This window comes from Pseudophryne corroboree, chromosome 9 (genome assembly GCF_028390025.1).
Source record: "Pseudophryne corroboree isolate aPseCor3 chromosome 9, aPseCor3.hap2, whole genome shotgun sequence".
NCBI classification, from domain to species: Eukaryota; Metazoa; Chordata; class Amphibia; order Anura; family Myobatrachidae; genus Pseudophryne; species Pseudophryne corroboree.
The window spans coordinates 217,708,558-217,735,439 of NC_086452.1; the positions used below are offsets into that span (position 1 = coordinate 217,708,558).

Genomic DNA, 26,882 nt, shown 5'->3' on the forward strand with positions numbered 1-26,882 from the left:
CCCAGTCCTGTATGCCGAATCTGCGGCCCTCGAGTAGATGAGCACTCTGCAGCCACCACAGCAGAGACACCCTGGCCCTCGGGGACAGGGTGATCAGCCGATGCATCTGAAGATGCGATCCGGACCACTTGTCTAACAGATCCCACTGAAAGATCCTTGCATGGAACCTGCCGAATGGAATTGCCTCGTAAGAAGCTACCATCTTTCCCAGGACTCGCGTGCAGTGATGCACCGACACCTGTTTTGGTTTTAGGAGGTCTCTGACCAGAGATGACAACACCTTGGCCTTCTCCTCCGGGAGAAACACCTTCTTCTGTTCTGTGTCCAGAATCATACCCAGGAACAGCAGAATTGGTAATGGCAGTCCTGTACCACAAAACGGAGGTACACCTGGTGAGGTGGGTAAATGGGGACATGTAGGTAAGCATCCTTGATGTCCAGTGATACCATGTAATCCCCCTCTTCCAGGCTTGCAATAACCGCCCTGAGCGATTCCATTTTGAACTTGAACTTCCTTATATAAGTGTTCAAGGATTTCAAATTTAGAATGGGTCTCACCGAACCGTCTGGTTTCGGTACCACAAACATTGTGGAATAGTAACCCCGTCCCTGTTGAAGGAGGGGAACTTTGATTATCACCTGCTGGAGGTACAGCTTGTGAATTGCCGCCAGTACTACCTCCCTGTCCTGGGGAGTAGCTGGCAAGGCTGATTTGAGGTAACGGCGAGGGGGAGACGTCTCGAACTCCAGCTTGTATCCCTGAGATACCACTTGTAAAACCCAGAGATCCACCTGTGAGCGAACCCACTGGTCGCTGAAGTTCCGGAGACGGGCCCCCACCGCACCTGGCTCCACATGTGGAGCCCCAGCGTCATGCGGTGGACTTAGTGGAAGCAGGGGAGGATTTTTGTTCTTGGGAACTGGCTGTATGGTGCAGCTTTTTCCCTCTACCCCTGCCTCTGGGCAGAAAGGACGCGCCTCTAACCCGCTTTCCTTTCTGAGGCCGAAAGGACTGTACTTGATAATACGGTGCTTTCTTAGGCTGAGGGAACCTGAGGTAAAAAAGTCGACTTCCCAGCTGTTGCTGTGGATACGAGGTCCGAAAGACCGTCCCCAAACAATTCCTCACCCTTATAAGGCAAAATTTCCATGTGCCTTTTAGAATCAGCATCACCTGTCCACTGCCTAGTCCATAATACTCTCCTGGCAGAAATGGACATTGCATTAATTCTAGATGCCAGCCGGCAAATGTCCCTCTGAGCATCTCTCATATATAAAAGACTACGTCTTTAATATGCTCTATGGTTAGCAATACAGTGTTCCTGTCAAGGGAATCAATGTTATCAGACAGGGAATCAGACCACGCTGCTGCAGCACTACACATCCATGCTGAAGCAATAGCAGGTCTCAGTATAGTACCTGAGTGTGTATACACAGACTTCAGGATAGCCTCCTGCTTTCTATCTGCAGGCTCCTTTAAGGCGGCCGTATCCTGAGACGGCAGTGCCACCTTTTTTGATAAGCGTGTGAGCGCCTTGTCCACCCTAGGGGATGTCTCCCAGCGTAACCTATCCGTTGGCGGGAAAGGGTACGCCATTAGTAACCGCTTTGAAATAACTAGTTTCTTATCCGGGGAACCCCACGCTTCTTCACACAATTCATTTAACTCATCAGATGGGGGAAAAGTCACTGGCTGCTTTTTCTCCCCAAACATAATACCCTTTTTTGTGGTAACCGGGTTAATGTCAGAAATGTGCAACACATTTTTCATTGCCGTAATCATGCATCGGATGGCCCTAGTGGATTGTATATTTGTCTCATCCTCGTCGACACTGGAGTCAGACTCCGTGTCGACATCTGTGTCTGCCATCTGAGGTAGTGGGCGTTTTTGAGCCCCTGACGGCCTCTGAGATGCCTGGGCAGGCGCGGGCTGAGATGCCGGCTGTCCCAAAGCTGCGTCATCGAACCTTTTATGCAAGGAGTTGACACTGTCGGTTAATACCTTCCACATATCCATCCACTCAGGTGTCGGCCCCGCAGGGGGCGACATCACACTTATCGGCACCTGCTCCGCCTCCACGTAAGCGTCCTCATCAAACATGTCGACACAGCCGTACCGACACACCGCACACACACACACAGGGAATGCTCTGACTGAGGACAGGACCCCACAAAGTCCTTTGGGGAGACAGAGAGAGAGTATGCCAGCACACACCAGAGCGCTATATAACAGAGGGATAGACACTATACACAAAGTGAATTTTCCCCCTATAGCTGCTATATCACAATTTGCGCCTAAATTTATGTGCCCCCCCCTCTCTTTTTTACCCTTTCTGTAGTGTATACTGCAGGGGAGAGCCTGGGGAGCTTCCTTCCAGCGGAGCTGTGAAGAGAAAATGGCGCCGGCTGTGCTGAGGGAGATAGCCCCGCCCCTTCAACGGCGGGCTTCTCCCGCTTTTTATATCGTTAATGGCGGGGGTTTCTGCACATATACAGTGTTAAACACTGTATTATGTGCTTTTTATTGCCAAAAGGTACATTAATTGCAGCCCAGGGCGCCCCCCCCCCCCCCAGCGCCCTGCACCCACCAGTGACCGGAGCGTGTGGTGTGCTGTGGGAGCAATGGCGCACAGCTGCAGTGCTGTGCGCTACCTTATTGAAGACCGAAGTCTTCAGCCGCCGATTTCCTCCGGTTTCTTCCGTCTTCTGGCTCTGCAAGGGGGACGGCGGCGCGGCTCCGGGAACGGACGATCGAGGTCGGGCCCTGTGTTCGATCCCTCTGGAGCTAATGGTGTCCAGTAGCCTAGAAGCACAAGCTAGCTGCAAGCAGGTAGGTTTGCTTCTCTCCCCTAAGTCCCACGTAGCAGTGAGTCTGTTGCCAGCAGATCTCACTGAAAATAAAAAAACCTAACAAATACTTTTCTTTCTAGGAAGCTCAGGAGAGCCTCTAGAGTGCATCCAGCTCTGGCTGGGCACAGATTCTAACTGAGGTCTGGAGGAGGGGCATAGAGGGAGGAGCCAGTGCACACCAGATGTAGTACCTAATCTTTTCTTTAAAGAAGTGCCCAGTCTCCTGCGGAGCCCGTCTATTCCCCATGGTCCTTACGGAGTACCCAGCATCCACTAGGACGTCAGAGAAAACGGATTTTGCATACCTTTCCCTCTGCCAAAGTTCTGGGAAGAATCTCCAACTGTAGATGTCTCCATCTCTCGCCTTTCCAAAAAAGCGGTACTCCCTGACCCAGGATCCTATACGGTAAAGGACCCAGGGGGATAGGCAAGTTGAGGCCACACTATCTATCTACACTGCTGCAGGTGTATCTCAAAGACCAGTCATTGCATGTTGCTGGGTGACACATGCAATTCATTCCTGGGCTACTCAAATTCAGGAGGGTCTCTCGGGGGATATGACCTGGTTACTACAGTTACTTTCCTAAAACACATTCAGGACACGGCTAGTCCTCTGTGACTCCCTAAAAGAGATTGGCAATATTAATGCCAGGACCACTGCTATGGCTGTATCTGCACGCAGAGCCATATGGTTTCTTCAGTGGATTGCAGACGCTGACTCCAAACGAATTGTGGAATCTCTTCCCTTTATAGGTAAATGGATCTTCGGAGGTGAATTGGACGCATGGATTTCCAAGGTTATTGCTGTAAAATCCACGTTTCTTCCCTCTGGGGCTCAGCCTGCTAGGCGTACATATCTGGGTCCGTCTACCCAGTCCTTTCGGTTCACCAGATTTTGATCTAGGGCCAGGGGTGCCTCCAACGCAGCTAGAGGCACCAGAGGTAAGCCTAAGAAACCAACAATTGCCGGCTCTCAGGAACAGAGCACCAGTTCAGCTTCCGCAAAAGCTTCAGCATGACGGTGCCCACCCACCCAGAGAGGATCTCGTGGTGGGAGCTCAGTTAAGTCGCTTCAGCCACATCTGGGAAGGTCCCTGCCAGGATGCCTGGGCAAGGGACCTCATCTCTCAGGGTTACAAGCTGGAGTTCAACGGTGCTCCTCCCCAACGATTTTTCAAATCAAGCTTACCAGCTTTGGAAAATATGCATGTAACGCGATACTGGCCATCACAAAGATGGTCCAGTACCAGGTCATTGTTCCAGTGCCCCTGCATCAACAAGGACAAGATTACTACTCCAGCCTATTCGTAATACCAAAACCAGACGGGTCTGTGAGACTCATTTTGAATCTGAAGTCCTTGAATCCTTACCTGAAGGTTTCCAAATTCAAGATGGAATCTTTAAGAGCGGTGATCACAGGCCTGGAACAACAGGAATTCCTGGTATCCCTGGATATCAAGGACGCATACCTCCATATCCCAATTTGGCCTCCTCATCAGGACTATCTGAGGTTTGTCCTGCTGAACGATCACTACCAGTTCCAGGCATTACCCTTCTACAGCTCCGAGGGTGTTCACAAAGGTAATGGCGGAAATTATGTTTCAACTCAGAGTCCAGGGGGTCAATGTAGTCCCTTTCCTGGACGATCTCCTGATCTCCGAATTCCAGGGAGCTTCTCCTGCTCCACATAGACCGTACGATATAACTTCTGTCTCACCACGGGTGAATCCTCAATCTCCAGAAGCCCCTCTTAGAAACGTCTCAGCGGCTCCTGTTCCTTGGTATGCTAATGGATACTGTAGCACAACAAGTATTCCTCCAAGAGGACAAAGCGAGAACGCTCCAGGAAATGGTTCGCATGGTTCTCCGACCTGCTCGAGTATCCATTCATCTTTGCTTAAAATTGTTGGGAAAGATGGTGGCCTCATATGAGGAGATACAGTATGGAAGGTTCCATGCCAGACCCTTCCAATTGGACATCTTCAACAAATGGTCCAGTTCCCACCTCCAGATGCACTGGATGATTCAACTGTCACCCCAGGCCAGGATTTCTCTATGTGGTGGCTACAGTCTTCCAATCTACTGGACGCCCGACGCTTCGGGATTCAGGATTGGGTTCTCCTCACGAAGGATGCGAATCTAAGAGGATGGGGAGCTGTCACCCAGGGGGCGCAGTTCCAGGGCAGGTGGTCTGCCCAAGAGGCCCTACTTCTGATCAACATCCTGGAACTTAAGGGCTATCTACAATGCTCTGATTCAGGCCTCCCTTCTGCTCCAGAATCTGGCAATCCAGGTTTAGTCGGACAACGCCACAGCTGTGGCTTACATCAATCAACAAGGAGGGACAAAAAGCAGGGCCTGCATGCAAGAAGTGTCAAGGATACTCCGCTGGGTGGAAAGGAATGCAAGAGCACTGTCCGCAATCTTCATTCCGGGAGTGGACAACTGGGTAGCGAACTTCCTCAGTCGTCACGATCTACACCCTTGGGAGTGGGGGACTACACCCTCAGGTGTTTCAACAGATCATCGACAGGTGGGGATGCCCACAGATCAACATGATGGCGTCTCGCCTCAACAAGAAGCTTCGCTGCTATTGCTCGCGAACCAGAGACCCTCAGGCAAGCGCAGTGGATGCGCTGACATCACCTTGGCCTAACCAGCTGGTATACCTATTTCCTCCGATTCCGTTGATCCCAAAGGTGCTCAAGAGGATCAGGCATCAAGGAGTGCAAACAATCTTGATTGCCCCGGATTGTCCCCAAAGAGCGTGGTACGTGGGTCTTCTGGACATGTCCGTAGAAGACCCTTGGACTCGGACACTAAGAATAGATCTTCTTCAGCAAGGGCTATTCGTCTACCCAAACTTATGGCAGCTTCATTTGACGGCATGGAAGTTGAGCAGAACATCCTAATTCACAAAGGGCTTTCCATAAAGGTCATTGTCCCTATGGTGCAAGCCAGAAAACCTGTGACGTCAAAACGCTATCATCATATCTGGCGGAGATGTCTCCTTGTGCGAGGAATAAACATATCCACCTGCAGACTTCCACTTAAAAAGATTCCTTTCGTTTTCTGCAGGCCGGAGTGGATAAAAGCTTACGTCTGAGATCAATTATAGGTCCACATTTCAGCTCTTTCCGTCTTCTTCTAGAAATAGTTGGCTCTATTGCCAGAAGTTCAGACCTTCTTGCAAGGTATGCTTCACATACAACCTCCGTTTGTGCCGCCTACGGCACCTTTGGATTTGGATGTGGTGCTACGTTTTCTGCAGTCCTCGTGGTTTGAACCTCTGATGACGGTGGAAGACAAGTACCTCACATGGAAGACGGTGATGTTACTGGCCCTGGCTTCTACTCGACGTGTCTCGGAATTGGGGCCTTATCGTGTAAAAGTCCATACTTGGTCTTTTACGAGGACAGAACAGAGCTCAGGACTATACAGCAATTCTCGCCGAAGGTGGTCTCCGCATTTCACTTGAATCATCCTGTTGTGATTCCGTCCAGTTCTGGCACTTCAGCCCCTCCAGAGGCATTGGATACAGTGCGAGCCTTTAAGATCTAGGTCAAGAGAAGGGCTCGTGTCAGAAAGACCGATTCCTTGCTCGTGCAGTATTATGCGCAGAAAAAGGGTTGCCCTGCTTCAAAGCAGTCCATTGCTCGTTGGATTAGGCTCACTATCCAACAGGCCTATGTGTCGACAGCCTTACCTGTTCCACAGTCTCTGAAGGCCCACTCTACAAGATTGGTGGGGTCTTCCTGGGTGACGGCCCGTGGAGTCTCGGCCCTGCAACTGTGCCAAGCTGCTACCTGGTCGGGGAAGTACACCTTTGTAAAGTTCTACAAGTTTTACCCTGGCCAAAGAGGATACCCAGTTTGGTCAGGCGGTGATGCAGTTGTCTCCGCATGTTGCCGTCCGTTCTGTAAACTTTGGGACATCCCCATCGTACCAATGTGTTCTCCAATATCCCTTATGGATGCTAGTGAAAATAGGTTTTTGATTCTTACCGGTAAATCTTTTCTCGTAGTCCATAAGGGATATTGGGAGCCCACCTCTGTGCGGTGATTTTCTGCAGGTTCTTTGTTCTGTGTTACCTGTTCAGCTGTTGCTGTTTTGTGTTGCCAGCCATTGCTGGCCAGGTTATGTTATGGTGTGTGGTGTGCAAATCTTACCACGTTTATTGTAGTTATGTTCCTTTTCTTAAGTATGTCATTTCTCCTTCGGGCACGGTTTTACCTATAACTGCCTGTAGGAGGGGGCAGAGAGGGGAGGAGCCAGCACACCCAGTGGAAGAAATTTAAAGTGAACTGGCTCCTTTGGACCTAGTCTATACCCATCGTACTAATTTGTTCCCCAATATCCCTTATGGACAACGAGAAAAGGATTTACCAGTAGGCATCAAAATCCTATTTTTAAAATGGATAAAATATCAAACTACATAGTAGTGGATGGTGTCCTCAATATTACACATCTAGGGGAGATGCATCAAAGCTCTGAGAGAAAATGTACCAATCAGATTCTAAGGGGGAGATTCAAATGTTTGAAAAGTCGGTTGGGTGTCTAATAGACAGGAAAAAACAGATAGGAAAAAACAGATTCCCAACTGACTTTTCAAACATTTGAATCTCCCCCTTTCTGTCAGTTTACAGGCGGTATTTATAACATGACAGGAGCCGATTTGGTTGGTACTATATCTCTCCAAGCTATGATACATGTCAACCATTAGGTGGGGGTACATCTTCCTTCAGTAAAGTCTTCACAAACAAGTATATTCCAATATGTGAAGAGTTCTTGTGTGGCTCACACTTAAAAGTGGAAAACAATGTTTACAGAAATTTAGCAGTGAAAAATCTATAGAAATAAATCACTTTACCAACATCCTTCCACAGATGTCTGTCTTTCCTGACAAGAAGACGTCTAGCTTCAATTTCTACTTCCAATCTCCGTATAGCTCTCACTACGGGGTCGGAGGTAAAGAGACGGCATGCAGATCTCCTCAGCCTGTTTAACCTACATCGGGCTGTGTAAGCTTTAAGGGAGACCTCTTCCTTGGTTGGAGCCTTTAACACACTCACTTTGTGATTATCAGGCCCCAGTATCAAGGCAGCTGCATTAACTATTCAGAAAGAAAACAGAAAAACAGATGCACATTAGGTTACCAACATTCAGCAACGCTCAAGTAAAATACAACAGACGTCCATTTTCGCATACCATATTCCAGTGAGCAGAATAACTAACCTTTCATGGAATCTGTTTTCACAGCAAAGTCATCTGGAGTGAGAATGAAGTTAAGCCACCAAGTAAATCCACGTTCTTGCTTTGCTATCCAGCGCTCATCATAAAACATGTTCTTAGCAGCAAATGGCATTGGGTGTCGAGGAATGACTAGTAACAAGGAAGTATGTTAGTAAGACTATACCCAAATGTAAAAGCAAATCAGAACAATGCGACCTAAACGAAACACTAAGAAGCTGTGTCAGGATTAAGAAACCTTTTTTTCCCCTAGACTCTAAAAGGGCATCTTTACTAAAAGTTGAGTTTTATCTATATCAATTCATTGCAAAGCAATCTTAATCGATGTTGTGTTTCCAAGGCTAAAACACATTTACTAACAGATGTTTGATATTTATTTTTACATGTTAGTAAATGTTCGTTTTAGCCCTAGAAACGGTTATCATCAATTTGAAATTGACCTTCAGTAAATATACCCCTAGACCCCAATATAAACATTGTCTGTTGCTATGACAAGTGTCTTTTACTTTCACCCTTTCCATCACAGTGCCAATTTAGGGGGTAATGCAGACCTGACCGCACGCTAGCTTTTTTAGCTGCACTGCGATCAGGTCAGAACTGCGCATGCACCGCAATGCGCAGGCGCGTCGCCCGGGTACAAAGCGGATCATTGCTGTGCGATGGGTTTTACAAAGAATCCATTCGCACAGCCGATCGCAAGGAGATTGACAGGAAGAAGGCATTTGTGGGTGGCGACTGACCGTTTTCAGTGAGTGGTTGGCAAAAACCCAGGCGTGTCCAATCGTTTGCAGGGTGGGTGACCGACGTCAATTCCGATACTGGACAGGCTGAAGTGATCACAGAGGCTGAGTAAGTCCTGGGCTACTCAGAAACTGCAAAAGATCTTTTTGTACCGCTCGGCTGCACATGCGATCGCACACTTGCACAGTTAAAATACACTCCCCTGTAGTCGGCGACTATCTGATCACAGCACTGCAAAGAACTGCTAGCGAGCGATCAGGTCTGAATTAGGCCCGTAATGTCTCAGGTTTACATACCAAGAGTGCATAAGCAGTTATATATTAGAGTTGTTTAATAGCAGATCACTTCCTTTATACGGGCATTTTCTATCATGTAAACATTGCAACATTTTCAGTTGAAAAAATAAGAATTTACTTACCGATAATTCTATTTCTCGTAGTCCGTAGTGGATGCTGGGGACTCCGTCAGGACCATGGGGAATAGCGGCTCCGCAGGAGACAGGGCACAAAAATAAAGCTTTAGGATCAGGTGGTGTGTACTGGCTCCTCCCCCTATGACCCTCCTCCAAGCCTCAGTTAGGATACGGTGCCCGGACGAGCGTACACAATAAGGAAGGATATTGAACCCCGGGTAAGACTCATACCAGCCACACCAATCACACCGTATAACTTGTGATCTGAACCCAGTTAACAGTATGATAAACGTAGGAGCCTCTGAACAGACGGCTCACAACAAATAACAACCCGATTTTTTTTTTTTTTTGTAACAATAACTATGTACAAGTATTGCAGACAATCCGCACTTGGGATGGGCGCCCAGCATCCACTACGGACTATGAGAAATAGAATTATCGGTAAGTAAATTCTTATTTTCTCTAACGTCCTAAGTGGATGCTGGGGACTCCGTCAGGACCATGGGGATTATACCAAAGCTCCCAAACGGGCGGGAGAGTGCGGATGACTCTGCAGCACCGAATGAGAGAACTCAAGGTCCTCCTCAGCCAGGGTATCAAATTTGTAGAATTTTGCAAACGTATTTGCCCCTGACCAAGTAGCAGCTCGGCAGAGTTGTAATGCCGAGACTCCCCGGGCAGCCGCCCAGGATGAGCCCACTTTCCTTGTGGAATGGGCCTTGACAGATTTAGGTTGTGGCAAGCCTGCCACAGAATGTGCAAGTTGAATTGTGCTACAAATCCAACGAGCAATCGTCTGCTTAGAAGCAGGAGCACCCATCTTGTTGGGTGCATACAATATAAGCAGTGAGTCAGACTTTCTGACTCCCGCCGTTCTTGAAATATATATTTTCAATGCCCGGACCACGTCCAACAACTTGGAATCCTCCAACTCGTTAGTAGCCGCAGGCACCACAATAGGCTGGTTCAGGTGAAACGCTGACACCACCTTAGGCAGAAAATGAGGACGCGTCCGCAGTTCTGCCCTGTCCGTATGGAAAATCAGATATGGGCTCTTATATGATAAAGCCGCCAATTCTGATACTCTCCTGGCTGAAGCCAGGGCCAGTAGCATGGTTACTTTCCATGTGAGATACTTCAGCTCCACCGATTTGAGCGGCTCAAACCAATGGGATTTGAGAAAATCCAAGACTACATTAAGATCCCACGGTGCCACTGGGGGCACAACCGGGGGCTGTATATGTAGTACTCCTTTTACAAAGGTCTGGACTTCAGGAACTGAAGCCAATTCTTTCTGGAAGAAAATCGACAGGGCCGAAATTTGAACCTTAATGGACCCCAATTTGAGGCCCATAGACAATCCTGTTTTCAGGAAATGTAGGAATCGACCCAGTTGAAATTCCTCCGTGGGGGCCTTCCTGGCCTCACACCACGCAACATATTTTCTCCAAATGCGGTGATAATGTTGTGCAGTCACCTCCTTCCTGGCTTTTACCAGTGTAGGAATGACCTCTTCCGGAATGCCTTTTTCCTTTAGAATTCGGCGTTCAACCGCCATGCCGTCAAACGCAGCCGCGGTAAGTCTTGGAATAGACACTGTCCCTGCTGAAGCAGGTCCCGTCTTAGAGGTAGAGGCCACGGATCCTCCGTGAGCATCTCTTGAAGTTCCGGGTACCAAGTTCTTCTTGGCCAATCCGGAGCCACTAGTATCGTTCTTACTCCCTTCTGCCGTATAATTCTCAGTACTTTGGTATGAGAGGCAGAGGAGGGAACACATACACTGACTGGAACACCCACGGTGTTACCAGAGCGTCCACAGCTATTGCCTGAGGATCTCTTGACCTGGCGCAATACCCGTCCAGTTTTTTGTTGAGGCGGGACGCCATCATATCCACCATTGGTTTTTCCCAACGGTTCACAATCATGTGGAAGACTTCTGGATGAAGTCCCCACTCTCCCGGGTGTAGATCGTGTCTGCTGAGGAAGTCTGCTTCCCAGTTGTCCACTCCCGGAATGAATACTGCTGACAGTGCTATCACATGATCTTCTGCCCAGCGAAGAATCCTTGCAGCTTCTGCCATTGCTGTCCTGCTTCTTGTGCCGCCCTGTCTGTTTACGTGGGCGACTGCCGTGATGTTGTCCGACTGGATCAACACCGGCTGACCCTGAAGCAGGGGTTTTGCCAGACTTAGAGCATTGTAAATCGCTCTTAGCTCCAGTATATTTATGTGAAGAGACATCTCCAGGCTTGACCATACTCCCTGGAAGTTTCTTCCTTGTGTGACCGCTCCCCAGCCTCTCAGACTGGCATCCGTGGTCACCAGGACCCAGTCCTGTATGCCGAATCTGCGGCCCTCTAACAGATGAGCACTCTGCAACCACCACAGAAGAGACACCCTTGTCCGTGGCGATAAGGTTATCCGCTGATGCATCTGCAGATGCGATCCGGACCATTTGTCCAGCAGATCCCACTGAAAAGTTCGTGCGTGGAATCTGCCGAATGGAATCGCTTCGTAAGAAGCCACCATCTTTCCCAGGACTCTTGTGCATTGATGTACAGACACTGTCCCTGGTTTTAGGAGGTTCCTGACAAGTTCGGATAACTCCCTGGCTTTCTCCTCCGGAAGAAACACCTTTTTCTGAACCGTGTCCAGAATCATTCCCAGGAACAGCAGACGTGTTGTCGGGGTCAACTGAGATTTTGGAAAATTCAGAATCCACCCGTGTTGTTGCAGCACTACTTGGGTTAGTGCTACTCCGTCCTCCAGCTGTTCTCTGGACCTTGCCCTTATCAGGAGATCGTCCAAGAAAGGGATAATTAATACGCCTCTTCTTCGCAGAAGAATCATCATTTCGGCCATTACCTTGGTAAAGACCCGAGGTGCCGTGGACAATCCAAACGGCAGCGTCTGAAACTGATAATGACAGTTTTGCACCACGAACCTGAGGTACCCTTGATGTGAAGGGCAAATTGGGACATGCAGGTAAGCATCCTTTATGTCCAGGGACACCATAAAGTCCCCTTCTTCCAGATTCGCTATCACTGCTCTGAGTGACTCCATCTTGAACTTGAATTTTTGTATGTACAGGTTCAAAGATTTCAGATTTAGAATAGGTCTTACCGAGCCGTCCGGCTTCGGTACCACAAATAGCGTGGATTAATACCCCTTTCCCTGTTGTAGGAGGGGTACCTTGACTATCACCTGCTGAGCAAACAGCTTGTGAATGGCTTCCAATACCGTCGCCCTGTCTGAGGGAGACGTTGGCAAAGCAGACTTTAGGAACCGGCGAGGGGGAGACTTCTCGAATTCCAACCTGTAACCCTGAGATACTACCTGCAGAATCCAGGGGTCCACCTGTGAGCAAGCCCACTGTGCGCTGAAATTCTTGAGTCGACCCCCCACCGTTCCTGAGTCCGCTTGTAAGGCCCCAGCGTCATGCTGAGGGCTTTGCAGAACCCGCGGAGGGCTTCTGTTCCTGGGCAGGGGCTGCTTGCTGCCCTCTCTTACCCCTTCCTCTGCCCCTAGGCAGATATGACTGTCCTTTTGTCCGCTTGTTCTTATAGGACCGAAAGGACTGCGGCTGAAAAGACGGTGTCTTTTTCTGTTGGGAGGGGGTCTGAGGTAAAAAGGTGGATTTTCCGGCAGTTGCCGTGGCCACCAGATCCGATAGACCGAAGCCAAATAATTCCTCCCCTTTATACGGAAATACTTCCATATCTCGTTTGGAATCCGCATCACCTGACCACTGTCGCGTCCATAAACTCCTTCTGGCAGATATGGACATCGCATTTACTCTCGATGCCAGAGTGCAAATATCTTTCTGCGCATCTCGCATATAAAGGAAAGCATCCTTTAATAGCTCTATAGTCAATAAAATACTGTCCCTATCCAGGGTATCAATATTTTCAGTCAGGGAATCCAACCAGACGACCCCAGCACTGCACATCCAGGCTGAGGCGATGGCCGGTCGCAGTATAACACCAGTATGTGTGTATATACTTTTTAGGGTAGTTTCCAGTCTCCTATCTGCTGGATCCTTGAGGGCGGCCGTATCCGGAGACGGTAACGCCACTTGTTTTGATAAGCGTGTGAGCGCCTTATCCACCCTAGGGGGTGTTTCCCAGCGCGCCCTAACCTCTGGCGGGAAAGGGTATAATGCTAATAACTTTTTTGAAATTAGCATTTTTCTATCTGGGTTAAACCACGCTTCATCACATACATCATTTAATTCCTCTGATTCAGGAAAAACTACAGGTAGTTTTTTCACCCCCCACATAATACCCCTTTTTGTGGTACTTGCAGCATCAGAGATATGCAAAGCCTCCTTCATTGCCGTGATCATATAACGTGTGGCCCTACTTGAAAATACGTTTGTTTCATCACCGTCGACACTAGATTCAGTGTCTGTGTCTGGGTCTGTGTCGACCGACTGAGGTAAAGGGCGCTTTACAGCCCCTGACGGTGTCTGAGACGCCTGGGCAGGTACTAACTGGTTTGCCGGCCGTCTCATGTCGTCAACTGATTTTTGTAATGTGCTGACATTATCACGTAATTCCATAAACAAAGCCATCCATTCCGGTGTCGACTCCCTGGGGGGTGACATCACCATTATCGGCAATTGCTCTGCCTCCACACCAACATCGTCCTCATACATGTCGACACACACGTACCGACACACAGCAGACACACAGGGAATGCTCTTATCGAAGACAGGACCCCACTAGCCCTTTGGGGAGACAGAGGGAGAGTTTGCCAGCACACACCCAAGCGCTATAATATATATGGGAACAAGCTTATATAAGTGTTGTTCCTTATAGCAGCTTAAATATATCCAGTATATCGCCAAAAAATGCCCCCCCTCTCTGTTTTACCCTGTTTCTGTAGTGCAGTGCAGGGGAGAGTCCTGGGAGCCTTCCTCACAGCGGAGCTGAGCAGGAAAATGGCGCCGTGTGCTGAGGAGAATAAGCCCCGCCCCCTATTTCGGCGGGCTTTCCTCCCGTAGATTTAGATAATTGGCATGGGTTAAATACATACATATAGCCTTAATGGCTATATGTGATGTATTCTTTTGCCTTAAGGTAATAAAATATTGCTGCCCAGGGCGCCCCCAGCAGCGCCCTGCACCCTCCGTGACCGCTTGGTGTGAAGTGTGTGACAACAATGGCGCACAGCTGCAGTGCTGTGCGCTACCTTCATGAAGACTGAAGAGCCTTCTGCCGCCTGTTTCCGGACCTTCAATCTTCAGCATCTGTAAGGGGGGTCGGCGGCGCGGCTCCGGGACGAACCCCAGGGTGAGACCTGTGTTCCGACTCCCTCTGGAGCTAATGGTGTCCAGTAGCCTAAGAATCCAATCCATCCTGCACGCAGGTGAGTTGAAATTCTCTCCCCTAAGTCCCTCGATGCAGTGAGCCTGTTGCCAGCAGGACTCACTGAAAATAAAAAACCTAAAAAACTTTTTCTAAGCAGCTATTTAAGAGAGCCACCTAGATTGCACCCTGCTCGGACGGGCACAAAAACCTAACTGAGGCTTGGAGGAGGGTCATAGGGGGAGGAGCCAGTACACACCACCTGATCCTAAAGCTTTATTTTTGTGCCCTGTCTCCTGCGGAGCCGCTATTCCCCATGGTCCTGACGGAGTCCCCAGCATCCACTTAGGACGTTAGAGAAACAAAGTGTAAAAATTGTTGTCCTGTTATCACTTGAAAATTTAAATAAAATGAATCCAAACATAATTACTGTGGGTCTTGGGAAACAAAATGCAATACAAAAGCAGAGCATCAGTTTTTTGGTTTACAATGGTTTGTATTTAAAGGGGCATAGACAAACGTGACAAGGGAAGAGTGGGAGAGCATACATTAATGGCAAAGTGATAAGACACAGTTGTCAAATGTGAATTCAGCATGTAGTGGATAGTGTTCACTCTAGCAGTAAAAAGGTGCATGGCGCGCCCGAAACGGGGGCGCGGCCACACAAATTAGGGGGCGTGGACACGCCTACATCATTTTAGTGGGCGGTGCAGCCCACAGACACTACTATAGAGAGAGTCTGTGGCCGGCGACGTCACTTTTGGGGGCATGCCCAGCACCTCCGTCGTTGCTGGGCTTCCCCCAGCTCTCTACCAATGTGTGAATGGATGCTGCGCGCATGCGCACGGCATCTTTACACGCTGGGAGGGCAGGAAGCGGGCGGCTGTTCTAGCAGGGCGCCGCAAAAGGGGCAGGGCGGGTTTGCCTGCTAAAAAACGGGCAGGGCGCGGCCTCGAGTGAACACTAGTGGAGATTTGCATGTGCAGCAGGAACCCCAGATCAGCTTCAGCCAACACGGATTTACGGAGTTCACTCCTTCTCCAATATTAGAGAACATGGAATAAGATTTAGTTGTACAAAATACAAACTCTATATACATCAAGCAAAACTGCAAACTGAATACACCAAAACATAGCAAAAAAAATAAGAATTTACTTACCGATAATTCTATTTCTCGTAGTCCGTAGTGGATGCTGGGAACTCCGTAAGGACCATGGGGAATTGCGGCTCCGCAGGAGACTGGGCACAAAAGTAAAGCTTTAGGACTACCTGGTGTGCACTGGCTCCTCCCCCTATGACCCTCCTCCAAGCCTCAGTTAGGATACTGTGCCCGGACGAGCGTACACAATAAGGAAGGATTCATGAATCCCGGGTAAGACTCATACCAGCCACACCAATCACACCGTACAACTTGTGATCTGAACCCAGTTAACAGCATGATAACAGAGGAGCCTCTGGAAAGAGGGCTCACAACAACAATAACCCGATTTAGTTAACAATAACTATGTACAAGTATTGCAGACAATCCGCACTTGGGATGGGCGCCCAGCATCCACTACGGACTACGAGAAATAGAATTATCGGTAAGTAAATTCTTATTTTCTCTGACGTCCTAGTGGATGCTGGGAACTCCGTAAGGACCATGGGGATTATACCAAAGCTCCCAAACGGGCGGGAGAGTGCGGATGACTCTGCAGCACCGAATGAGAGAACTCCAGGTCCTCCTCAGCCAGGGTATCAAATTTGTAGAATTTAGCAAACGTGTTTGCCCCTGACCAAGTAGCTGCTCGGCAAAGTTGCAAAGCCGAGACCCCTCGGGCAGCCGCCCAAGATGAGCCCACCTTCCTTGTGGAATGGGCTTTTACAGATTTTGGCTGTGGCAGGCCTGCCACAGAATGTGCAAGCTGAATTGTACTACAAATCCAACGAGCAATAGTCTGCTTAGAAGCAGGAGCACCCAGCTTGTTGGGTGCATACAGGATAAACAGCGAGTCAGATTTTCTGACTCCAGCCGTCCTGGAAACATATATTTTCAGGGCCCTGACTACGTCCAGCAACTTGGAGTCCTCCAAGTCCCTAGTAGCCGCAGGTACCACAATAGGCTGGTTCAGGTGAAACGCTGAAACCACCTTAGGGAGAAATTGAGGACGAGTCCTCAATTCTGCCCTGTCCGTATGAAAAATCAGGTAAGGGCTTTTATAGGATAAAGCCGCCAATTCTGACACACGCCTGGCCGAAGCCAGGGCCAACAGCATTACCACTTTCCATGTGAGATATTTTAAGTCCACAGTGTTGAGTGGTTCAAACCAATGTGATTTTAGGAACCCCAAAACTACATTGAGATCCCAAGGTGCCACTGGAGGCACAAAAGGAGGCTGTATATGCAGCACCCCCTTGACAAACGTCTGAACTTCAGGAACTGAAGCCAGTTCTTTCTGGAAGAAAATCGACAGGGCCGAAATTTGAACCTTAATGGACCCCAATTTTAGGCCCATAGACACTCCTGTTTGCAGGAAATGCAGGAATCAACCCAGTCGAAATTCCACCGTAGGGGCCTTCCTGGCCTCGCACCGCGCAACATATTTCCGCCAAATGCGGTGATAATGCTTTGCGGTTACATCCTTCCTGGCCTTGATCAGGGCAGGAATGACTTCATCCGGAATGCCTTTTTCCTTCAGGATCCGGCGTTCAACCGCCATGCCGTCAAACGCAGCCGCGGCAAGTCTTGGAACAGACAGGGTCCCTGCTGGAGCAGGTCCCTTCTTAGAGGTAGAGGCCACGGGTCCTCTGTGAGCATCTCTTGAAGTTCCGGGTACCAAGTCCTTCTTGGCCAATCCGGAGCCACGAGTATAGTTCTTACTCCTCTCCGTCTTATAATTCTCAGTACCTTGGGTATGAGAGGCAGAGGAGGGAACACATACACTGACTGGTACACCCACGGTGTTACCAGAGCGTCCACAGCTATTGCCTGAGGGTCCCTTGACCTGGCGCAATACCTGTCCAATTTTTTGTTGAGGCGGGACGCCATCATGTCCACCTTTGGCTTTTCCCAACGGATTACAATCATGTGGAAGACTTCTGGGTGAAGTCCCCACTCTCCCGGGTGGAGGTCGTGCCTACTGAGGAAGTCTGCTTCCCAGTTGTCCACTCCCGGAATGAACACTGCTGACAGTGCTATCACATGATTTTCCGCCCAGCGAAGAATCCTTGCAGCTTCTGCCATTGCCCTCCTGCTTCTTGTGCCGCCCTGTCTGTTTACGTGGGCGACTGCCGTGATGTTGTCTGACTGGATCAGCACCGGCTGACCTTGAAGCAGAGGTCTTGCTAGGCTTAGAGCATTGTAAATGGCCCTTAGCTCCAGGATATTTATGTGAAGTGATGTCTCCAGGCTTGACCACAAGCCCTGGAAATTTCTTCCCTGTGTGACTGCTCCCCAGCCTCGCAGGCTGGCATCCGTGGTCACCAGGACCCAGTCCTGAATGCCGAATCTGCGGCCCTCTAGAAGATGAGCACTCTGCAACCACCACAGGAGAGACACCCTTGTCTTTGGTGACAGGGTTATCCGCTGATGCATCTGAAGATGCGATCCGGACCATTTGTCCAGCAGGTCCCACTGGAAAGTTCTTGCGTGGAATCTGCCGAATGGGATTGCTTCGTAGGAAGCCACCATTTTTCCCAGGACCCTTGTGCATTGATGCACTGACACTTGGCCTGGTTTTAGGAGGTTTCTGACTAGCTCGGATAACTCCCTGGCTTTCTCCTCCGGGAGAAACACCTTTTTCTGGACTGTGTCCAGGATCATCCCTAGGAATAGAAGACGTGTCGTCGGGATCAGCTGCGATTTTGGAATATTGAGAATCCAACCGTGCTGCCGCAACACTACTTGAGATAGTGCTACCCCGACTACCAACTGTTCCCTGGAACTTGCCCTTATCAGGAGATCGTCCAAGTAAGGGATAATTAAAACTCCCTTCCTTCGAAGGAGTATCATCATTTCGGCCATTACCTTGGTAAAGACCCGGGGTGCCGCGGACAATCCAAACGGCAGCGTCTGAAACTGATAGTGACAGTTCTGTACCACAAACCTGAGGTACCCTTGGTGAGAAGGGTAAATTGGGACATGGGAGGTAAGCATCCTTGATGTCCAGAGACACCATATAATCCCCTTCTTCCAGGTTCGCAATCACCGCTCTGAGTGACTCCATCTTGAATTTGAACCTCTGTATGTAAGTGTTCAAGGATTTTAGATTTAAAATAGGCCTCACCGAGCCGTCCGGCTTCGGTACCACAAACAGCGTGGAATAATACCCCTTTCCCTGTTGCAGGAGGGGTACTTTGATTATCACCTGCTGGGAATACAGCTTGTGAATGGCTTCCAATACCGCCTCCCTGTCTGAGGGAGACGTCGGTAAAGCAGACTTTAGGAAACGGCGAGGGGGAGACGTCTCGAAATCCAATTTGTACCCCTGAGATGCCACCTGAAGGATCCAGGGGTCCACTTGTGAGTGAGCCCACTGCGCGCTGAAATTCTTGAGATGGGCCCCCACCGTGCCTGAGTCCGCTTGTAAAGCCCCAGCGTCATGCTGAGGACTTGGCAGAGGCGGGAGAGGGCTTCTGTTCCTGGGAACTGGCTGTTTGCTGCAGCCTTTTCCCTCTCCCTCTGCCACGGGGCAGAAATGAGGAGCCTTTTGCCAGCTTGCCCTTATGGGGCCGAAAGGACTGCGCCTGATAATACGGCGTCTTCTTATGTTGAGAGGCTACCTGGGGTAAAAATGTGGCTTTCCCAGCAGTTGCCGTGGCTACCAGGTCTGATAGACCTACCCCAAATAACTCCTCCCCTTTATAAGGCAATACTTCCATATGCCTTTTGGAATCAGCATCACCTGACCACTGCCGCGTCCATAACCCTCTTCTGGCAGAAATGGACAGCGCACTTACTCTTGATGCCAGTCGGCAGATATCCCTCTGTGCATCACGCATATATAGTAATGCATCTTTTAAATGCTCTATAGTCAGTAATATACTGTCCCTATCTAGGGTATCAATATTGTCCGTCAGGGAATCCGACCAAGCCACCCCAGCACTGCACATCCAGGCTGAGGCGATTGCTGGTCGCAGTATAACTCCCGTGTGAGTGTATATACATTTTAGGATATTCTCCTGCTTTCTGTCAGCAGGTTCCTTAAGGGCGGCCGTATCAGGAGACGGTAGTGCCACCTGTTTAGACAAGCGTGTGAGCGCTTTATCCACCCTAGGGGGTGTTTCCCAACGTGCCCTATCCTCTGGCGGGAAGGGGTATGATGCCAATAACCTTTTAGGGTTTATCAGTTTTTTATCGGGGGAAACCCACGCTTCATCACACACTTCATTTAATTCCTCAGATGCAGGAAAAACTACAGGCAGTTTTTTCTCACCAAACATAATACCCTTTTTAGTGGTACTTGTATTATCAGAAATATGTAAAACATTTTTCATTGCCTCAATCATGTAACGTGTGGCCCTACTGGAAGTCACATTCGTCTCTTCATCGTCGACACTGGAGTCAGTATCCGTGTCGGCGTCTGTATCTGCCATCTGAGGTAACGGGCGTTTTAGAGCCCCTGATGGCCTTTGAGACGCCTGGACAGGCACAAGCTGAGTAGCCGGCTGTCTCATGTCATCAACCGTCTTTTGTAAAGAGCTGACACTGTCACGTAATTCCTTCCATAAGCCCATCCACTCAGGTGTCGACTCCCTAGGGGGTGACATCTCTATTACAGGCAATTGCTCCGCCTCCACATAATTTTCCTCCTCATACATGTCGACACAATCGTACCGACACACAGCACACACACAGGGAATGCTCTGATAGAGGACAGGACCCCACTAGCCCTTTGGGGAGACAGAGGGAGAGTATGCCAGCACACACCAGAGCGCTATATATATACTGGGATAACACTATAAAGAGTGTTTTTCCCTTATAGCTGCTGTTTATATTATTACTGCGCCAAATTAGTGGCCCCCCCCTCTTGTTTTACCCTTTTCTGTAGTGCAGGACTGCAGGGGAGAGTCAGGGAGACTTCCTTCCAGCGGAGCTGTGAGGGAAAATGGCGCCCGTGTGCTGAGGAGATAGGCTCCGCCCCCTTCTCGGCTGACTTTTCTCCCGCGTTTTGCTGTATTCTGGCAGGGGTTAAAATACATCCATATAGCCCTGGGGGTTATATGTGATGTATTCTCGCCAGCCAAGGTGTTTTTATTGCTGCTCAGGGCGCCCCCCCCTAGCACCCTGCACCCTCAGTGACCGGAGTGTGAAGTGTGCCTGAGTAGCAATGGCGCACAGCTGCAGTGCTGTGCGCTACCTTGTTGAAGACTGATGTCTTCTGCTGCCGATTTTCCGGACCTCTTCTTGCTTCTGGCTCTGTAAGGGGGCCGGCGGCGCGGCTCTGGGACCGGACTCCGAGGCTGGGCCTGTGTTCGGTCCCTCTGGAGCGAATGGTGTCCAGTAGCCTAAGAAGCCCAAGCTGGCTGCAAGCAGGCAGGTTCGCTTCTTCTCCCCTTAGTCCCTCGATGCAGTGAGCCTGTTGCCAGCAGGTCTCACTGAAAATAAGAAACCTAAAACTAACTTTTTCTAAGAAGCTCAGGAGAGCCCCCTAGATTGCACCCAGCTCGGTCGGGCACAAAAATCTAACTGAGGCTTGGAGGAGGGTCATAGGGGGAGGAGCCAGTGCACACCAGGTAGTCCTAAAGCTTTACTTTTGTGCCCAGTCTCCTGCGGAGCCGCTATTCCCCATGGTCCTTACGGAGTTCCCAGCATCCACTAGGACGTCAGAGAAAAACAAAAAAACAAAAAAAACACAACCTCACAATAACAAAAACCTCATTAACTTACAAAATATATTGGAGTATGCCGCAGTCACAGACTAGGTTAGCAATTAAACCTGAATGTCGCAATTGATATCGCTAGGTTTGATGTGCAGCACATCACACCTAGCATCCGTTGTTAGCAACTATGGGAGCTGCAATCACATGTACACACTGAGCGTTGTAGGCGATTTGTTATTACGAAACAGAAAAAATCGGCCAAACATCACTCCAGTGTGTACCCAGCTTAAGCCTTCCTACTGACAACATTGACTCTGGCGCAAAATATGTTGAGATTAAAATCATAATCAAAATAGGATATAATTAATAAAAGCTGCAGCATTTATGACAAAGAAATCTCTAGCAATGACCTGCACTAAAATGTACTGTATAAAAGATAAATGTATTTGTCTCAGGGTATATCTGTAATATATTAAACACACCTAAACACCAACGATGGGGGTCATTCCGAGGTGTTCGCTCGCAAGCTGCTTTTAGCAGCTTTGCACACGTTAAGCCGCCGCCTACTGGGAGTGAATCTTAGCTTCTCAAAATTGCGAACGAAAGATTAGCAGAATTGCGAATAGACACTTCTTAGCAGTTTCTGAGTAGCTCCACACTTACTCGCCATCTGCGATCAGTTCAGTGCTTGTCGTTCCTGGTTTGACGTCACAAACACACCCAGCGTTCGCCCAGACACTCCTCCGTTTCTCCAGCCACTCCCGCGTTTTTTCCAGAAACGATAGCGTTTTTTCGCACACACCCATAAAACGGCCAGTTTCCGCCCAGAAACACCCACTTCCTGTCAATCACATTACGATCACCGGAACGAAGAAAAAACCTCGTAATGCCGTGAGTAAAAATAAGAATTTACTTACCGATAATTCTATTTCTCATAGTCCGTAGTGGATGCTGGGGACTCCGAAAGGACCATGGGGAATAGCGGCTCCGCAGGAGACTGGGCACAAAGTAAAAGCTTTAGGACTAGCTGGTGTGCACTGGCTCCTCCCCCTATGACCCTCCTCCAAGCCTCAGTTAGGATACTGTGCCCGGACGAGCGTACACAATAAGGAAGGATTTTGAATCCCGGGTAAGACTCATACCAGCCACACCAATCACACCGTACAACTTGTGATCTGAACCCAGTTAACAGCATGATAACAGAAGGAGCCTCTGAAAAGATGGCTCACAACAACAATAACCCGATTTTTGTAACAATAACTATGTACAAGTAATGCAGACAATCCGCACTTGGGATGGGCGCCTAGCATCCACTACGGACTATGAGAAATAGAATTATCGGTAAGAAAATTCTTATTTTCTCTAACGTCCTAGTGGATGCTGGGGACTCCGAAAGGACCATGGGGATTATACCAAAGCTCCCAAACGGGCGGGAGAGTGCGGATGACTCTGCAGCACCGAATGAGAGAACTCCAGGTCCTCCTCAGCCAGGGTATCAAATTTGTAGAATTTAGCAAACGTGTTTGCCCCTGACCAAGTAGCTGCTCGGCAAAGTTGTAAAGCCGAGACCCCTCGGGCAGCCGCCCAAGATGAGCCCACTTTCCGTGTGGAATGGGCTTTTACAGATTTTGGCTGTGGCAGGCCTGCTGAATTGTACTACAAATCCAACGAGCAATCGTCTGCTTAGAAGCAGGAGCACTCAGCTTGTTGGGTGCATACAGGATAAACAGCGAGTCAGATTTTCTGACTCCAGCCGTCCTGGAAACATATATTTTCAGGGCCCTGACTACGTCCAGCAACTTGGAATCCTCCAAGTCCCTAGTAGCCGCAGGCACCACAATAGGTTGGTTTAAGTGAAATGCTGAAACCACCTTAGGGAGAAATTGAGGACGAGTCCTCAATTCTGCCCTGTCCGTATGAAAAATTAGGTAAGGGCTTTTATAGGATAAAGCCGCCAATTCTGATACACGCCTGGCTGAAGCCAGGGCTAACAGCATTACCACTTTCCATGTGAGATATTTCAAGTCCACAGTGGTGAGTGGTTCAAACCAATGTGATTTTAGGAATCCCAACACTACATTGAGATCCCAAGGTGCCACTGGAGGCACAAAAGGAGGCTGTATATGCAGTACTCCCTTGACAAACGTCTGAACTTCAGGAACAGAAGCTAGTTCTTTTTGGAAGAATATCGACAGGGCCGAAATTTGAACCTTAATGGACCCTAATTTAAGGCCCATAGACAGTCCTGTTTGCAGGAAATGCAGGAATCGACCCAGTTGAAATTCCTCCGTAGGGGCCTTCCTGGCCTCGCACCACGCAACATATTTACGCCAAATACGGTGATAATGTTGTACGGTTACATCCTTCCTGGCTTTGATCAGGGTAGGGATGACTTCATCCGGAATGCCTTTTTCCTTCAGGATCCGGCGTTCAACCGCCATGCCGTCAAACGCAGCCGCGGTAAGTCTTGGAACAGACATTGTCCCTGCTGGAGCAGGTCCTGTCTTAGAGGTAGAGGCCACGGGTCTTCCGTGAGCATCTCTTGAATTTCCGGGTACCAAGTCCTTCTTGGCCAATCCGGAGCCACGAGTATAGTCTTTACTCCTCTCCTTCTTATGATTCTCAGTACTTTTGGTATGAGAGGAAGAGGAGGGAACACATACACTGACCGGTACACCCACGGTGTTACCAGAGCGTCCACAGCTATTGCCTGAGGGTCCCTTGACCTGGAGCAATATCTGTTCAGTTTTTTGTTGAGGCGAGACGCCATCATGTCCACCTTTGGTTTTTCCCAACGGTTTACAATCATGTGTAAGACTTCTGGGTGAAGTCCCCACTCCCCCGGGTGAAGATCGTGTCTGCTGAGGAAGTCTGCTTCCCAGTTGTCCACTCCCGGAATGAACACTGTTGACAGTGCTATCACATGATTTTCCGCCCAGCGAAGAATCCTTGCCACTTCCGTCATTGCCCTCCTGCTTCTTGTGCCGCCCTGTCTGTTTACGTGGGCGACTGCCGTGATGTTGTCCGACTGGATCAATACAGGCTGACCCTGAAGCAGAGGCCTTGCCTGACTTAGGGCATTGTAAATGGCCCTTAGTTCCAGGATATTTATGTGAAGTGACGTTTCCATGCTTGACCACAAGCCCTGGAAATTTTTTCCCTGTGTGACTGCTCCCCAGCCTCTCAGGCTGGCATCCGTGGTCACCAGGACCCAATCCTGAATGCCGAATCTGCAGCCCTCTAGGAGATGAGCACTCTGTAACCACCACAGGAGAGACACCCTTGTCCTTGGAGACAGGGTTATCCGCTGATGCATTTGAAGATGCGATCCGGACCATTTGTCTAGCAGATCCAACTGAAAAGTTCTTGCGTGGAATCTGCCGAATGGAATCGCTTCGTAAGAAGCCACCATCTTTCCCAGGACCCTTGTGCACTGATGCACTGACACCTGGCCTGGTCTTAGGAGTTTCCTGACTAGGTCGGATAACTCCCTGGCTTTCTCTTCCGGGAGAAACACCTTTTTCTGTACTGTGTCCAGAATCATCCCTAGGAACAGCAGACGTGTCGTCGGAATCAGCTGCGATTTTGGAATATTTAGAATCCATCCGTGCTGTCGTAGTACTATTTGAGATAGTGCTACTCCGACCTCTAACTGTTCTCTGGACCGTGCCCTTATCAGGAGATCGTCCAAGTAAGGGATAATTAAGACGCCTTTTCTTCGAAGAAGAATCATCATTTCGGCCATTACCTTGGTAAAGACCCGGGGTGCCGTGGACAATCCAAACGGCAGCGTCTGAAACTGATAGTGACAGTTCTGTACCACAAACCTGAGGTACCCTTGGTGAGAAGGGCAAATTGGGACATGGAGGTAAGCATCCTTGATGTCCAGAGACACCATGTAGTCCCCTTCTTCCAGGTTCGCTATCACTGCTCTGAGTGACTCCATCTTGAACTTGAACCTTTTTATGTAAGTGTTCAAGGCTTTCAGATTTAAAATGGGTCTCACCGAGCCGTCCGGCTTCGGTACCACAAACAGCGTGGAGTAATACCCCTTTCCCTGTTGTAGGAGGGGTACCTTGATTATCACTTGCTGGGAATACAGCTTGTGAATGGCTTCCAATACCGCCTCCCTGTCGGGGGTAGACGTTGGTAAAGCAGACTTCAGGAACCGGCGAGAGGGAGACGTCTCGAATTCCAATTTGTACCCCTGAGATACTACCTGCAGGATCCAGGGGTCCACTTGCGAGTGAGCCCACTGCGCGCTGAAATTCTTGAGACGGGCCCCCACCGTGCCTGAGTCCGCTTGTAAGGCCCCAGCGTCATGCTGAGGACTTGGCAGAAGCGGGGGAAGGCTTCTGTTCGTGGGAAGAAGCTGTCTGTTGCAGTCTTTTTCCCCTTCCTCTGCCCCGGGGCAGATATGAGTGGCCTTTTGCCCGCTTGCCCTTATGGGGACGAAAGGACTGAGCCTGAAAAGACGGTATCTTTTTCTGCTGCGAGGTGACTTGGGGTAAAAAGGTGGATTTCCCAGCCGTTGCCGTGGCCACCAGGTCCGATAGACCGCCCCCAAATAACTCCTCCCCTTTATACGGCAATACTTCCATATGCCGTTTAGAATCCGCATCCCCTGACCACTGTCGCGTCCATAATCCTCTTCTGGCAGAAATGGACATCGCACTTACTCTTGATGCCAGAGTGCAAATGTCTCTCTGTGCATCTCGCATATATAGGAATGCATCCTTTAAATGCTCTATAGTCAATAATATATTGTCCCTGTCCAGGGTATCAATATTTTCAGTCAGGGAATCCGACCAAGCCACCCCAGCACTGCACATCCAGGCTGAGGCGATTGCTGGTCGCAGTATAACACCAGTATGTGTGTATATACTTTTAAGGATATTTTCCAGCCTCCTATCTGCTGGCTCCTTAAGGGCGGCCGTTTCTGGAGACGGTAACGCCACTTGTTTTGATAAGCGTGTGAGCGCCTTATCCACCCTAGGGGGTGTTTCCCAACGAGCCCTAACCTCTGGTGGGAAGGGATATAGTGCCAATAATTTTTTAGAAATTAGCAGTTTTTTGTCGGGGGTAACCCACGCTTCATCACACACTTCATTCAATTCATCTGATTCAGGAAAAACTACGGGTAGTTTTTTCACACCCCACATAATACCCCTTTTTGTGGTACTTGTAGTATCAGAGATGTGCAAAACCTCCTTCATTGCCGTGATCATGTAACGTGTGGCCCTACTGGAAAATACGTTTGTTTCTTCACCGTCGACACTGGAGTCAGTGTCTGGGTCCGTGTCGACCCACTGAGGTAACGGGCGTTTAATAGCCCCTGACGGTGTTTGAGACGCCTGGACAGGCACTAACTGAGCTGCCGGCTGTCTCATGTCGTCAACAGTTTTCTGTAACGTGCCGACACTGTCACGTAATTCCTTAATTACGGCCATCCATTCAGGTGTCGACTCCCTAGGGGGTGACATCACCATTATAGGCAATTGCTCCGCCTCCACATCATTT

The 26,882-nt window shown here is 49.3% G+C and overlaps 1 protein-coding gene across 1 annotated transcript in view; it reads right to left on the minus strand.

The window, feature by feature from the left end:
• ASPM (assembly factor for spindle microtubules) overlaps positions 1 to 26,882 on the minus strand; it is a 330,682-nt gene that overhangs the window by 207,838 nt on the left and 95,962 nt on the right. Inside the window, exons 6-7 of the mRNA XM_063940119.1 lie at positions 8,086 to 8,232; positions 7,721 to 7,963 (exon numbers count right to left, since the gene is read on the minus strand). Coding sequence (XP_063796189.1) covers positions 7,721 to 7,963; positions 8,086 to 8,232 — 390 coding nt within the window. The remainder of the gene's footprint in view (positions 1 to 7,720; positions 7,964 to 8,085; positions 8,233 to 26,882) is intronic.